This window comes from Centrocercus urophasianus, unplaced genomic scaffold (assembly GCF_019232065.1).
Source record: "Centrocercus urophasianus isolate 14NV4802_14NV808 unplaced genomic scaffold, USGS_Curo_1.0 seq_16, whole genome shotgun sequence".
Taxonomy (NCBI): domain Eukaryota; kingdom Metazoa; phylum Chordata; class Aves; order Galliformes; family Phasianidae; genus Centrocercus; species Centrocercus urophasianus.
This window is the reverse complement of record NW_024884711.1, coordinates 1,205,944-1,223,122: the sequence shown is the minus strand read 5'-3', so window position 1 is coordinate 1,223,122 and position 17,179 is coordinate 1,205,944. Positions and strand designations below refer to the sequence as shown.

The 17,179-nt window shown below is 34.9% G+C and overlaps 1 protein-coding gene across 1 annotated transcript in view; it reads right to left on the bottom strand.

Moving 5' to 3' along the window:
• Window positions 1-17,179, bottom strand: part of BBS9 (Bardet-Biedl syndrome 9) — a 271,708-nt gene that overhangs the window by 189,865 nt on the left and 64,664 nt on the right. Inside the window, exons 15-18 of the mRNA XM_042817230.1 lie at window positions 13,598-13,738; window positions 11,612-11,707; window positions 6,956-7,128; window positions 5,516-5,668 (exon numbers count right to left, since the gene is read on the bottom strand). Of these exons, the coding sequence (XP_042673164.1) occupies window positions 5,516-5,668; window positions 6,956-7,128; window positions 11,612-11,707; window positions 13,598-13,738 (563 nt within the window). The remainder of the gene's footprint in view (window positions 1-5,515; window positions 5,669-6,955; window positions 7,129-11,611; window positions 11,708-13,597; window positions 13,739-17,179) is intronic.

Here is a 17,179-nt window from a genome sequence, read left to right as displayed (position 1 = left end):
CCTAATGGTTTTGCTTTGAGGTTAAGTCCTTACTAATCAAGCAATGAATCATTCTCAAAATGTTGAGTTCCTGAGGCCATGTGTGTCAGAAGTGGAACTCTAGAGTGAATAATCAATCACTAAAAATCAGTTGTGAGATTTTTATCAACCGATTAATAAACAAGGAAAGGAGCTAAGGGGCTTGAACAAAGAGTTAATGGACCTCTAATGACACTCTAAGTGCGCTTTAGTGAATAGAACATAATGAGTTTTATTTGCTACTGACCACAAATCACTAAAAATCAAAGTGTTCTATGCACTGCAAGTGTTAAAATACTGCAGAAACAGCACTTGTGCTTTTAACAGAGGATAAAATTACGTTGAGCTAAATATGTGCATATATTTAATGCCCACACTTATTTAGTGTTACACCTCCATAGCAGATCAGAGATCAAGAGCCTAGGTTCTGAAATCAGTAGATGGATGTGAAGTATGGAGAGAGACAGGAAGATGTTTATTCATTTCTTTAGTACATTAGGTACTGTTGCAATCAGCTATCACGGAACTAAATATGATGTATGATATTAGAAAGACATTCAGGAACAATTCTGAAGACTAAATATATGATGAATTATGTATATGTACACATACACACACACACAACTATATCCTTTTCTATTACTGCCTATAAATTGTCTTTTGCCTTCCTAGATGTGGGCGTTTATCTTTGATATATTCCTCATTTTTGTGCTGAAACTGCTTTGGAAATATCAAAAGGAATTAATGCATCTAGCAGGCAGCTCGAAACCAAGTGTCACCAGCCTTGAGGACTTCCAATTTCCTAACGTAAAAAATGGCTGATTATAGGGAGACAGTTCAATCAGGTGAGTTTGGAACCAAGTCCAAAGAATAACAGATCTGAAATCAAAAGGAGGAGTCATTTGATAGCTGGGGGAAATCTTATTCTAAGAGTAGAAACAGAGCAGGAATCAAGCTAATAGAACAAAGGCAAAGAGAAGAAATTGATGCTTCCTGTCAAGAGGCAGTGACAAAATCCAAACCTCTCACTGAAGAGAAGAAAATAAGTCAGAAACTTCCAGTGAGGGCTGCACTGTTTTCCATACATCTACATGTTTCCAAGATAAGGGATTGAACCTCAAGTACATGCCCATAGACATAGGGACAGAGAACATCCATAATTCTGCTAGATCCAGCATCCAACAGCACAGAAGAAGATTATATCAGATCTACAGAGAAAGGTAAAAAAAGTAAAAAAGTTAGACTTCAGTTCTTAGAAGGCAGATCATGAACCATCTCTAAACTGTGAGCCACGTAACTTTGTTAGAATAGTGCTGTAAAGAAAGTACAGTTTTTTGTCACCTTAGACACAGTTATAAATGAGATGCCGTCCAGAAACTTTACATCTAGCTCACATGGAATACTGGTGAAGCAACGGATTGTTCCTAGTCATAAAAGAAAACTCAAAAATACAGCCAGATTCCCATGTCTTACACATCAGCCTGTCTGGAATAATGCAGGTTTAAATCAGACAGGGATCTGTTCTGAGAACTGATCAAATGTGTTAGACAAGAAGGACGTAACACACCTACATTAGGATATTTGTCTACCATTAATTGCAATAGTGGCTTCCACGCAAAGAGCCAAAATTCCAGGGAGGAAATCATATGATTCTAAAAATACATTTCAGAATCAACCAGTTATCTCAATTGTCATCAGAAAAAAAACTACGAAGCTAGCTTTTGATTAGGCATTAATTCGTAACACAGTTGCTCATATTTCATCTCAAAAGCGTGGAATAATCTGTTTACATCAGGCTATGATAAAAGATGTACTGAAAACGTTAGAAACATCTCACTTCAGAATTCTTTCACGTGTGTAACAAAAAGATCAACTCCTATGACATTACTACTCAGAAGAACCAGTGTGTTCACTTGACTTTCAGATTCTTTGCAAAACTCACCTCTTCCTTCAGAAGCCACTACCACAATGCCCAAGATCCCCAACTAACATTCAGGACAGCATGCCTGAAGAACAAGTTAGATCATACATCTCAAGGATAAGAGATACTCTTAACGTGTGAATAAACTGGTGACAAATTCCTATACAGTTTTCTACAGTGTAAAGAATTCAAATGGATTTTCCTGATGGAATCACCCTCTTTACTCTAAACGGCAATTCACAGTATCTCTGACTGGAAGCAGTTCAATCTGTTGACAAATTTTAAGAGATTCACTGACTTTCCAATGTTGTTAGCTATATTAATAAGAAAAGCAACACAGGAAACCTGAAGGGAGAGCAGATAAAAAAATCAACACTGAAATTAATCTTTAGCACTTGTGTATTTTTTCCTATTCACTATAAACACTAACCTACGCTCAACCTCTCCAAAAGTTGGAGGACTCTTGGATCCTTTGTTCTCATTTCACACAACAGAGGTTTTAAATGAAAATATCCTATAAGCTTGGATTTTACAAGCTACAATTGATAAGCAGATTTCTGAAGATGCAAGATACAGGTACAGGCTATATACTAAGGAAAGCATAATGAACTAGACATCTGGCTGTTCATAGGGCAGTGTCTGAAAATTACACTGAAAGCTATTTCTTTGCTGCTTGCAGCCAAGTATTTCTGTGGCAAGCTTTTCAGTAACAACATAAATAAAAAGATAACAGAAGAAAACAAATCAGTGCCTTACATAAAGAAAAACTAAAATGTATAATCAGTCAAAAAATAAGGATCCATTCAATTACGAAGCCTAGTTTTCCAATGTTGCACAACTGTGCTGACCACATGTCAAGACTTGTCGTGACAGTCTATTCCTAGTTCATGTAGTTGTTGTTTCCAACAACCACTACTAAATTTTACACAAGTCTTTAAGTTCCTATATATTTTTCTAAATCAGCAGACTGGGAGTGGAGAGAGACATTATTAGTTATTACACTGAGCCAAGGTCAAGAATTCTGACATCATCCATCTTGTCCGGCTGGCTACTGCATTGGCCAGATAATTAGCACAAAAATTGCCACTGATGATGGAGAAAAAGTTGATATTTCAGTATTTAAAAACACAGAATAGTTAGAAGTTTTAAAGAGGGGTGATGAATCAGCCTTAGAACATGGGATGATCTGTGGCACTGTGCAACAGTGGCAAAAAAGAACGGGAAGGTAGCTAGGTTTATTACACATGATGGAAGTGTGAGGATACAGATAAACCTATTTGCTTCATGATCTGTTTTAACTTTCCTTCATTTTGTTCTAGCACAATGCAACATAGAGAAGCTTCTTTGTCATCACTTCTTTTTTTTTCTAAACTTTAAACATGCAACTGAGACAAGATTGAACAGTTCAACCACTTCAAGTTGGCTAAGCAACAGTTAGTGCCCTAGGAGAACTCCACCCCCACGTTTCAAATCCATCCCTTCTCTTCTTTCATAAAAGAATATAAAGGCACAGACCTTTTAAACACAGGGTTAGACAGTTTACATATAAACATATCTAGAACTACTTAGACTGGTTGGATTAAAATCCATGTGAGTCAAAATAAACGGAATCACCTGATTTTTAGGATCCTTATGTTAATTCCAGTTTGTACCTGGAAGCCCCAGTAATGCATGTCAAGAGTCAATGCATGAAAACTATAATCCCAAGGCAAGCACCTGAGGCTACTGCCAAATTATGATTTTTTTGGTATCACAGAAAACACATCAGAGAGATTAAAGATCATTCAATTACACTTTCAAGAAATAACATGTTTCTACAGAATCAACATTATATTACAAGTACATATTTTTGCAACAGCTACCATAAAATTTGAATATGAAATTTCAGCAAAGTCCTTTAAATCAAGAAACATCTATGTAATCTCAACTACTTCAATTACTTATAAATTTATCCAACTAAACTGTTTTTCAGAGCAAGAGCTAATAGCATGGTAAGAGCAAATTGCACCAGTAATTTTGTTTTAAACCAGACTTTATCAAATCATCATTCACAGGCACGTAAATATCATCTATTTATTTTCAATGATTTTCACGTGGTCTTCCTACAGATCAGTCTTAAGCAACACAATAATGACACTTCTGCTTTTCTACTATACATAACTACCACATATACAACATCTTTTCCTTTCAAAATAGAACACTGTACATTGGTATTTGTTAACTGCTGTAATACTCATTCAAACCTACTTAGATATACAACATAATTCATAAAGACAAATTCTAGGAGAAAATAATGAAAAGGAGTAAGGAATAAAAATAAAGAAAACCTTTCATCACTGCACACAACCATGCCTGCTTATATGTTTATCCCTTATTGTGAAGATGAAAACAATGGCTCCTAATATTATCAGATTTGTACTAGAAAAACTTTTATACATTTTCTGTATAACTGTTGTAATGCAAAGAAATAAAGGAAGCAGAAAAAGATACCTTTCTATCAGGCCAGACCAGAAGAGATTACACCACTACAGCTTCAATATACGTGTGTGTGTGTGTGTATACATGTGGTATACATACATACACACATATATATATACACACACAAGACATATAATAGCAATTCTATTAAGAAAGCTGCACACATAGAGTCCAAGTCCTACAGACTGAGTGAAACAAACAGCAGTCAAAACAGAGATATTCATAATAAATGGAAATTTCTTCCCAATTGGTTTTAAGTTTAAAAAACAACATCTCCACATAGTAAAAGTAAACTCAAGAGACCCACTTTTATTTATCTGTAGGGATTATTTAGTCGTGCCATTTCAAACTGTTAAAAAATGATCTATGTGTCAACGTGACACAGTATTTTTGTTTTAGAAATCATCTCACAGTTAACTCGTTAAAAGTAAAGATGGAAATACAGTGTGTTTCTCTTATGTCCAAACACAAAAGGAAAGGCACTTTTTCTCTAATTTACAGAAAAGCTGCATTAGAGCACACAGTAGAACTATTCTTCCTCAAGCGATGTGGAGTTGATGCAGGAGAAGAGGAGAAAACGGTTTTCTTCTTTGTCATGTACTTCCAGTATGGGGATGGTTTAGGAATATTTTTATTATCTTTAACTTTTTAAGCATCGTTATTCCATAGTGACTGCATTTTGAAATCATCAGAACATAAAAACCCCATGCAGAAGGACATGGACAGCCTCAGACAAATTTGTTGTGAATGTTACACCAGCCAAACCATTCCACCAGCACCATAAAATATTTACATAAGCTATGAACTATAAAATACTTTCACATGAACTATAAAATATTTACACTACCAACATCAGCTAGGGAAGAGTGATGTGTTATCAAGCTGGTGTGACCCAGCAGCAACAATTTTGTGGCAACAAATTAAATAAAACTATTGCAAATCATCTGGAAACTTACAGGGAATATTAAGTTAAACAAATTACTGCTTCCTGGTCTCTTGTATTGTACACATAACCAGGAAAGCATAGCCTATATGCTTGAAGCTAAGTTTTACCAACAAAATAAACGAAGATTATGTTCATAATCAAATTGTACTGACCTCTCTGAACGTTCCTTCTAGCAAGGTGTCCAGATGTTGAAGAGGAGCAGGAGTTTTATCTTTAAATCGTGTCAGCAATCGTCGCTCAATAGCTCTGAATTGTATGGCCCTTTCAGATAACAGCTCCTGAAACTTTTCAGCATTCAAGCGTAGCTGCAATTAAAACATTTTCAAGAATTCAGATTAAGGGTTATATGCATTTTATATGTCCATTCAAAATGAAATGAGGAACTTACAGTAAAATTCTTGAGAGCAATTACTCATTCAAATACCATTGGTGTGGTTAATTTTATGCTCCCTGTGAAACTTACTAACACTTTCAGGAATCACTATTTGCTACTTAAGTCAAAAATAATTTCCAACAGCCAATATAGTATGTACTAATGCGTAAGTATCTCATCAAAGAGCCTATCAGTAAGAAAGAAATTTCACCACCAGAATCTCAAGGGTTTCTGCTCAGATTCACGTACTATTTGATACACACATCCAGTGGACTAGGCTTGTTATTAATTACTGTAAAAAGTAAATGGTTATTCCCCTAAGCATGAATAAAAGCAATAAATTCTGCACTGACTGAATGACTTCTTCCTCTGAAATGAAATCTTTTCATTTTCTCATGCATCTATCAGGTACAGCTTTCTTGAAACATTCACAAAACACTGAACATCATATATTAAATGCCCAGGTAATAAAAATTTCTGTTTTATTTTATAACCAGCTTTATATTTTCTGTTACAAACCTCTAAAACAAGCAAGTCCCTAACAAAAACTGCAGTCTTCAAAATAATATCATTTGTATAGCTAACATGCTATAACTAGAATCAGAGAAACACACAATCATAGAATGCCTTGGGTTGGAAGGGGCATTAAAGACCATCTAGTTCCAAACCCTGCCATGGTCAGGGCTGCCACTCACTAGGGCCCAGGGCCCCATTCAACCTGGCCTCAACCAGCTCCAGGGATGGAGCATTCACAGCTTCTCTGAGCAACTTGTTCCAATGTCTCTCCATGATATGAGTAAAAAAATTTCTTCCTAACATCTAATCTAAACCTCTCCTCTTTCAGTTTAAAGCCAACCCTGCCCTGTCAGACTCCGTAAGAATTTCATCTCCCTCTTGTTTATGAGCTCCCTTTGAGAACTACAAGGAATGAATGACGTCTCTCTGGAGCCTTCTTTTCCATAGGCTGAACATGTTCAGCTCCTCCAGCCAACCAAAAAAGGAATGGAGCATCAGATCATTTCAGAGTAAAGGTACAACTCATAACTTTAAGAAATACCCAGTGCTGGAAAAAATGTCATTTGCTCAGATACATCTTCACATTTTCTGAAAGACAAATTGTTACATGCCTGTGATCACAGTTTTAAATGGATTGTTCTTAACAATAACAAATAATCTTGAACTGGGACAATAGCAGCTATTCATATGCTGTGTGACACACCTCGAAATGCTGATCAATTAGTTCAAAGTATTCTTGCAGAGGAACAGAGCCAGAAAAGGTACATGCAAAGTCCTTGCAATTTTGCTTTTTGAAATGTTCTTCCAGTCTAAGTGTTAATTCCTTTGTTATCAGCCAAAGGTCTTCCAACTGATCACTCTGGATCCTGTATCGTTCTTTGAAAAGAAGAACAAGTACAAGACTAACAATACGTACATTTAAGCCATATGCATTCACTATACAACATAAATAATACATAGCAATGTAACTAACTTTATAAATACAAAGTCTGTAATAGGGATTTTCACAGAAGATACATGCTCACTAGCATTAAAGCAACTTCTGTCCTGTATCATGGGCCTGTTCACAAAGCACAGATAACTATGAACTACTACGAGAAGGAAATGAGAATTACTGGATGATATTAAGACCTAACAACAGGCTGCCTGCATTCCCTGGCATAATGCAGCCTTAACAAGTTTTTCTGGGCCTGGAGGCAGAGTCAGGCTCAATTCACTTTGGATCATGAGAGAAGCACAGCATCCTCAGCAACTGGTAACAGTTGTATCAAACCAACTACATTCCACATAAAATCTTGAATGCCTTTTGGAAACATAGATCTTGAGTTCTTGGACAATACATTCACTAATATAATTTTTAGTACTTCTCTATTTCCTATGATATCTTCCAGTGGGAAACTGTTAACCACTCTGTAATCACAGGTAACAATATTTGGCTTTCTTAGCGCTCTGCTTCACTCTAGCAGATAGTATTAATCAGTGTCTTATCGATCCAGTATACAATATAGTTTTGTTAATGTAGCTTAGTGTAGAAAATGTTAACACAATTGAAATGAAAAAACACACAAAGATTCTGTTAGTGTTCTCTATCCCAGCAAGTTCATTCATTATCACATTTTAGTGAATTTCAAATTATGAGGAGAACAGGGTGAGATCTTACTACTGTTCTGCTTCTACTCCATTTTTTTATAGTTCTGTTTTCTGATTTCATGATATGAGAACTAATTAAATATTAAAATGAAAACTGTTGTGGATAATTGTGTCTTTTTTTTTGTCTGATACATTTTCTAGCAACATTATTTTATTTCTTGGCATTACCCATAAATGTTATCGAAGGGAAAGACAGAAAGTCAACTATGAAGAAACAGAGTTGAGGTTTTTTGATACAAAACAATTCTTTTTTTTCAGTCTCATCAATAAGGAACACAGTATATCAAATGAAGCAAAATTCTTTAGAAGTCGAATGCACTATTTAAATTTTTCTCAACATCAGTAATTCAAATTGTTTGACATTACCACTGGCATCCTTCCCAGGATACACATTTCACTGAATAGAAAATGACAAATTCTGTTTACAGTGTAACAGGAAAGAAGCAAGTTTTATTTAAAAACATGTCTGTTAAAGAAAAGAACACCATCTGCTAAAGATAACATTCAACCTAATACCCATATTTTTAAATACTCTCAATGTAATGGCTGGGTTTAGTTCAATTTATTATCATACTTTGCCTTAAGTGATTTTTCCTTAAGGGAAATTAGCTCAGATGTTTTCAGACCAAACCAACAGACATTCCACATATAATTGACATGTCTAATATATTAATGACTGAAATTGATAAAACTAATTTCCTTCAAAAAGCAAATTTAGGTTCACTGTTTGTTGGTCAATACAAACAAAATCTAATTTTATCACGACCTGAGTAATCATTTGCTTTACATGACCTTCCAGCACTCAAAAAGAAAGACAAATTACAGTTAAAAACTGTAGGAAAGTGAAATTCCTTAGAAGCACTGAGTATGTGCTTTAATACAGAAAAAAATAGAAATAGAAAATAGAAAAAAACTTTTACGGTTGTTAACCTATTTGTGTTAGGCTTTTGTTAAAATAAGATTTCTTACAGAAAATTTACAATTGATTATTTTCAGAAATACTCTCAAACAGAAAAGCAGAAGACTCAGAGGATCGTTAATAGGTAACAAGGGCTTAAACATCACAGCAGGTAGTACTACTAGTTCACCCTGCAATAAGCATGATTAGTTGCCCTGCCAGCAGCTTATCTGCAAGAAGCCTGGAAGATTCAGTTTGCTTCTCAGCTAGGAAGCCCTTGCCATGAGAAAAAACAATGACAGGTAGCAGTCAATTCTTCTTTACCCTTTGATTAAAACCAGTTTCAAAGACATTTCAACAAAAATATTAAAACTTTAATCTACACAGGCTAAGTTCATTTTAACTTCCAGCTGAAAAAGAACTTCATTCTGGGTGTCTTTACAGCAGACATTTTGACATTTTGACAAGCTGAAGTAACATCTTCAATTACTACACTGTTTACAATGGATTAAATAATTAAAATTAATTTAAAAATTAATTAATTAATATAAGTGTGAATACAGATGTCATTCTTGTCTGCAGCGTCAGCAGTGAAACCCAACCCAACCTGGAGACTTTCACTTCTACATGCAGCCTTTCCCATCCAGAACTTAAGGCCTATTCAGAAAGGAATATTGCAAAGATGTGTCCATTGTCCAAGACTAACTTCTTTCATGGAAAAAAAGGAACAAGGGTCAACCAGCTCCAGTGATTTATATTTTTTTTCTATCACTATTTATCCACATATACAATTTTCTTTTTGAAGAACCTTTCTACAATGACTGTGCAACACAATCGCTTCTATAAAGTAAAAACTCAGCAGTATTATTTTGGTAGCAAACTAATAGTACCTTCCAAATAACACACCTTCATCCACGTTTATTAGCTCTGTATAGGGTCTGCCTACTCAAGCACAGTAATTCTAGTACTACAAAAGTCTACCAAGGAATGTTTTTGTATTATGGATAGCCTGTGCGACCCCCCTACATGCCCCACGCCGAGAAATTCCATAACCAATTCAATCCAGTGCATGTGGAAATGCTGGAAACAGAGCATTACATGGAAGTAGGCATCACGTAACTCATTTGTTTTCTAAAGATTCCCAGACAAGATAAATGAGTAGTCACACTAAGAGAAAAAGTTGTTTGAATCTCCTTTGTAAAGTGAACAAGTAATGTAGTGTGGGAAAGTTTATAGTAAGACTGCAAGCGTCATTCTTAGTGAGTGACTAAACAAACCTGTAGGAAAAACTTGAGGGTTTGCATGAACAAACTAGAAGTTATAGCCTCACTAGAAGTTGAAATATATTCATTACAAAGATAAATTTTCCCTTGCACAGTATCATCAGACTTTGCAATAATTCAAATAAGAGGTTTAAATGGTAATCCATAAAAAGGTACTTAAAAATCCCTTAAATTCTTCAGTTTCTAGAACCTATCGCTGTATGTCTAGCCAGTGCAAACTTTTGAAACCTACTGTCTATTCAAATAAATATTGAAAACAAACTAACAATGAAACAGCACGCAAACAGTGCGTAACAACTAATACAAATGGATTCGAGCCTTAGAAAAGTAAAGTGATGCTTGGTACAAAGAAAGTCCTTTAATAACTATTTTCCAGCTGGTTTCTGTATGTAACACATCTGACTACATTATAAAGAGCATTAAATATTATTTCATAGCATGCAGTTGACATCATCATCATTTATTTATCATGAATACCACATTTTGAAAACACAGTGAGGCAGATTATTTTTGTGTTGAAAGAATTTCTGATCAAACTAGACACTAATTTTTCACTTACTCAAAATAATTTTCATAGAGCATTCAATGTTCCATTTGAACTCCCTGCAACATGTGATTGGTATTTTAGCTTTTCAACTTCTCAGTTTGCTGTAATAACTGAAGAATTTCTGCTTTATCAGCACTGAAAGTACTAAATACAACTGAATTGATTTTGTTCCCACGCACATAACAAGGAAGTTTAGCAAGTTGAGTTGCAATGCAAGACTGTAACTCTCTAACATTAAGAAAGCTGACTTACTTTATTTTAGAAAGAGCACAAACACAGAGATCATTGAAACACGACTACTTAATGCACAAACTGTCCTGTACACGAGATGCTGGACAAGATAACAGCATATCTACATGTATCTTCACACATTCCATAAGCATGGTAAGAAATACAGAATCAACATGATTGAATCCATAGCCCTAAATTTAATGATTTACTGGTAATTACTGATACTGGCATTTACTTAGAGATGCACCTGAATACGGTTAGATGCCTAATTAAAGTCCAGCATTACTGAAAGTCAGTGGACAGTCAGAAATCAGATTTGTAGTCTTTTTTTCACAAATTCCAGTAGATGACTTCCAAACAGAGGTCTTGAAATACATTTGAGGAAAAGAGGTGGGGTTTTTTGTTCCTTTGCTTTTCTACATGATCATAGTAGCAGTATTAATTCCTGATTTTAAATACTGCTAAAATAACAACAAAAGAAAAAACAATTTCTCCAATGACTGCATAGAATACTCATTATAATAACCAAGTATAATTTTTGCTTCATTTCAAAATCTTGTGACTACATCAGCAATATGATTAGATATTTGACAGGGGATGCCAAGACATGATCTGTGAAAACTTCTAAGTTCCTCTGCAAATAATTAGTCATTTTTGTATGATTCTCAGTTTGCTCACACGCTATCCAATTAACTTATTATCTATTATGTTTTACAGGACTATAGACTTCTACATTTTAACAGCACTTACGTGATGTTTTTGAAGCAAGAAGAGTGATTTTTGAACCTGTTAAGAACTGAAATCCCAGAACATTTGCCTGGTCTTCCTCAGATGGATCAGCAAAGTCTAAAAGAGAAAATGAAATAGTTGTCTATAATTTAGCTCTCACGTACAACAAACTTCAAGCTACAGACAGAACCATATCAACCTCTGCCTTTCCTATACTACTCATGCAATCTGAATTGCATGACATTGCCTCCCCCCTGAGAAGTACAGAATATCAGGAGTAAATTACTATATGTTCCCACTGTTCACGTGAAGTTGAGCTACACTCAGTTCTTACATGGAATTGCCTAGGCTTGGTAAACAGAATATAGCTTTCTCAGAGGTTCAGTCTGTGTCATCTAGTAAAAATTGCCTCCTGTCCTGGACACAACAGTGCAGGTTGTCTTTTATCAGGCACCTAAGCAAAAATTATCATCATGATAATGTTCAAGTACCTTCTGGTTTCAGCCCTCAGCAAAGAGGACAACAAACAGCTAACTTACTAGTATTAGTTACTCAGCAAATCTATGCATGCCAGCATCTCATTTCAATGCATTTATTAGACCACAATAACTTCAAATCTAATATAGAGCACTTTCAGAACTATTCCAAGGAATCTGTCCTACTAACTTCTCCTTAAAATAAGGTAGAAGAGGAAACAGGAGAAATACCATTTTTACTAAGGAGTACAACAAAATTGTAAAGTTTCTCCAAAGACCATATTATAAACAACTTATAAACATGCTATAAACAAATATGATTCATATTTCACCATTCCATCAGACTGCCCTTCTGCTGCCACCTGTCACACAGCAACAAAATGTAACAGACTATTGGCTGGAAGGTTCAGCCCCTCCTGCCATACCACCAAAATCCACCTCCGACATCATGGGCCAACACAATAAAACAGGAGGCACTGCTTTTGGAGCAGACCTTGTACTACATAATCTTTCCAGAAACAGATGCAGCTCCACCTTAAAAACACTGCATTGAAACTGTTGGCCCACACAGCACTCATCTCATCAGAAAACTGTTCCAGAACCTTTGTCCTCTGAAGTTCAGAACTTTAATCACTGCCAGATTGAACTTATTCACTATCACTTTATAAGCCCTGTTTATTCATTTTCCTTCTTTTTTTTTGCCAGTGTTTTATTCATCTAAATGAGTAATTCTCTTTTAATTCTCTTCTTCAAATCCCCAGGCAATTCTCATAGCCTTTTCCATACTTTTGAGTTTTAATTCACTTTCAGTATCACCAAGCAGAACCCAGTACTGCATGCCAGTGCATAATAACTTATTTGTTTCCATCCTGGAACCATTTCGTCTAATCCATCCTAACTTCTTACTGGTTCACTTATGCTCATACAATATTGTACCACAGAATATTCCTGTGATAACCTCCACCTTTTCTATCTCTTCTAAATCATGAGCACATAACTACAGCAGAATTTCTTTTTATAATACTAATTCATATTTTTTCATTAATATTTCACTAGTCCTATATATCACCTATTTCTATTACTATATTACTCTTGCAAATATTATACATAATTCACCTCAAGACTTTCACAAATCTTTCTCCAAAGCAACTGTACCAATTTGTGACATGCTCCACCCTGTTTCTTCTTCATATCTCATGACAACCCACACAACCCCCCAAAAATGAATGCCCACCTTCTCGCCATTAAAACACCACTGTTGCATTTTGTATCAAATTATTATCTGGATACATAAAAAGTAGATCTTGGTTCACATTCCCTGTATACAAAAATCTTCAGGTTTTAATCAAAGTCAGATACACTAGACAAGGTTAATTACCTACTTTGAAATGTTATTCCATCATTTTTTTTCATGATGTAAACTTTAAACATCCTCCTATTAGTTTTGTTAATTATTTCATAATTTTCTCGCAAACAATTCCTGCCTGAGTTTCTAATACATCTCCTGTCAGAGGCGTATTTTAAAACCTACCTGGAAAAATGGTGAGAAAACTGATGGGAGGTTTATTGGTATCAATAGTTAGCTTGTGGTTTGCTGATTTTGAAGGTTGAGCTGGAAAGCAAACTAATCGCAAAGGCAGCTTGAATTTACACTGGGCAAACTTCGGTATCCCTAAAGTGAAAGAACACACACAATCATCTTTCATACCCATATTCTGAATAAAAGATATTTCATGCTGCTGTCCTGAAAGGAATTACAAGGTATTTATAATGCAATTAAAGAATATCCTATAACAAAATCTACAATTTTTGTTTTAATTTACACTCCATGTACAACAATTTTAAACTTGAACACCTTATTCACCTTTGGAAGGGAGTATTTATAAGTAAATGGGAGGCAAACATTACCCAAATCCACTGCATTCCTGCATTCACACCAGTTAACACGCAGTAATAGTTTACTTAACTCTTCAAACAATTCCATTTCAATACATGAGACAGCTGCACGACTGTCCCTGATGCTTTGAACACTAAATTGAAACATGTATTTTCATCAGGAACATTCCCAAAAGACTTCCCTCATAAGAACAGTCTTTTTTTTTGTTACTTTTATACAAAAATTGCACCGACTGTTCACCAAAAAGCATCAGAAGCTGCTTGTACATGACATCTCTTTCTAACAAAAAAGACAGAGGTGCAAACATAGAACTTAAAAATCCCTACCCAAACTACGGACAAAACAAATTAATGACCTGCAAAACTAGAACTAGAAATCTCAATTGCCCACCTCTGTGTACCTCTCCACATTTTCTAATTTAAATCAACGCCTCCAAATATTTTTTTGGATATAACTTCCAATTTTGTTGTTATTCTTCTTTTATTATTATTTTTTTTTAAATCAGAATATTCGCTTACGACCATTTTGATAATAATACACTTCAATAATAGTATCAATAATAACGAAAGCATATTAAGGGGAGTCCAACTCCATTTAACAGCCTTCACGGCATCAATGTAAAATCCCAGAATTGCTACAATGTACCTCTTTCTCAAATGAGATTTAACTACAAAATAATAGATCTGGATTTAATGAATAATGCTCCTAAGCAATCTGGTTAGCCCCCGCTTGCTTAAATGTTGAGTTTTTATTCATTGCAGTACATAAAATGTTATCATGCAACTCATAGAACACGTAATTTTATCAGAATGGTGCAAGAGAAAGGAGGAGGTTTTCACACTAACAAAAACACAGTCATTAGAATGGGTGAGATTTGCACAGATCTAAGCAAAATTTAAAATGGTTGGCATGTCAGATGATGCACAGTATGTTCTACGTGAAAAATGAAAATGCTGGGGGCCATGAAATACAGATTGCTTGTTCTTCTGGACAGCCAATCTGTATGGCTTTTTCAAGCAGGACTTCTTTGATGAAGCAGCTAATTAGCACTGCTTTGTTCAGGTACAGATATCATTATAGAGACTTACTGAGAATAGCATTAACATCATAATAACAAACACTCATCATTTCCCAAAAATATGAAATTCAGACACTCACTCCAACAGAAATCAACAAAGAACATGTTTAACAATAGCATAACAACTTACTGTCATGGATCATACCAGGACAGAAGAGTCATGAAACTAAAAGCTACACAGGCTGTCAGTCACGTAAGCTGAGAAGTCTAATATATAAACATAGCTCAGCTGTTTACAACATCTACAGCAACGTTTTTTGCTAACATTTGGTTTGTTTGCTACTTCACAGATCTCTTGCAAAGAAAAATTACTGCAAGGACTTGTCTTGGAGGAAGAGAGGTTGTTACTAGAAAGCTGAGATTCACCCAGTTGCTTCAGTTCATTAGCACTTTTGCTTGGCTAATAATGCCTCCAAGTAGCTGTTCAGCAGAAACTTATTAAAAAATATAAAAAAAAAAAAACACTGTAGAAACAGCAGAAAACTTAACAGAGGTCCCAAAATTGGAATAACCCTGGGTTGCAAGGAAAATTCCTGAAAATAAATCCATGACCTTTCAGAATGACTCATTCAAATCATATCTTCACAGTCAGATGGAAAAAATAATTAAAATATTTTCTTGATGAAAACATTATACAAACATCTTAGAAACATCTTACTATTAAGAACTTAGGGAGTATTGTCAACAGGAAAAATTTAGTAACGAAACTAGCCAAAAGAATTCTGAAATGGTTTTGTATTTTAATAGATTGTGTTCTTATTTCAATGCAACTTCTAGATAGCCTGTTACAAGTCTGCCTATCTGAAATATCGAAAGTTTTTTCAATAATTCAGAGAAAATTCAGATGGAAACTAAATCAAATGGTATCTAGCTATGAAGTTTTCTAGTTGATGAGTCCATATCATCCATAAAAACCATTTACATAAGAAACCAAACCAAAAAGCTCCAGCAAAATTTATCACCACAGTGAAAAGCTCTTATTGAAGTATTCAGTTGAAATGCCATGATTGTTAGGTCTGCTGGAGTGATTTTAAGTGGCAGTACGAATAAAAGTGGCAACAATGTGTGGAAAACGGAGCTTCCTCAGTTGTTGGATATGATCTCTAGTGATGGATTTCCCTTCATTCAGAGCTGGGATACATTTAATGATATACAATTCTAGTACCGTATTAACAAAAAACAAAAAATTGAAAAAATATACTTCTTTTTGTGGGATTCCCCCTGCCACATACAGAAGTAAAACTGAAAAGCAACAGGAATTTTATAAAAGGTTACCTCAGAACAACTGTATTATTTGAATTAATTCACACTATGCACTTACAATCTATCAAAACAGTTACATAGCACCATCGTTAAGATTGCATTTTCCAACAACTTCTTTATCCAATTTTAATCACGTCAACAACATCACATCTGATGCACATAGTAAAAAAACAAAGAATTCAAGTGCAGATCTCCAATTTAGGATGTTAAACATGCAGAAAACCCATGCCTTTTCTGGTACTGATGAAATGAATTTAACCAGTCCAGTGCACCTCAGACTAAACTAAAATTTTTGCTGGGAGATTCACCAAGCTCCACAGCATTCTCTTCAGCATCAGCAAGTTTTCATATGGAGAACTAATTTCTTAAAAGAGAGAATCTTCAGTTTAAGAAAGTAACCCTTTCGAATTACACACACATTTTAAATATTTTTATTCACTTTATTTTTATAGTATTTTTTTTAAATTACTTAAGAGAGGAAAAACCTGCCTTAGGGATGTAGCTTTTTTTCCAAAAAAAGAAAATAATTTTACTAAGATGGTTCAAGAAACTATTTCTGCTAGAACCCCTGAAATATGCAGAAACCAGAAGAGGAAGAGAACTGTTAACAGTTATCTACCTTTCCACTTCTCTTGATATGCTCCCTGGAACATCAGCATTGAAAGACAAAACTTCAACACGTACAAATGTTAGCATACTTATTTTTAGGAGAAAACTGCAAACTGAAGAAATAGTTATCTCTAAATCCATGACAAACAATTTTCCCTCAAACACGGGTGAATTTGTGTTTAATATGTATGTGATTTTTTCAGTCAGTAAGCACCCTTACCTATCCCATATATGCACACAACTACACTGCATCTTTCCTTCTTTTT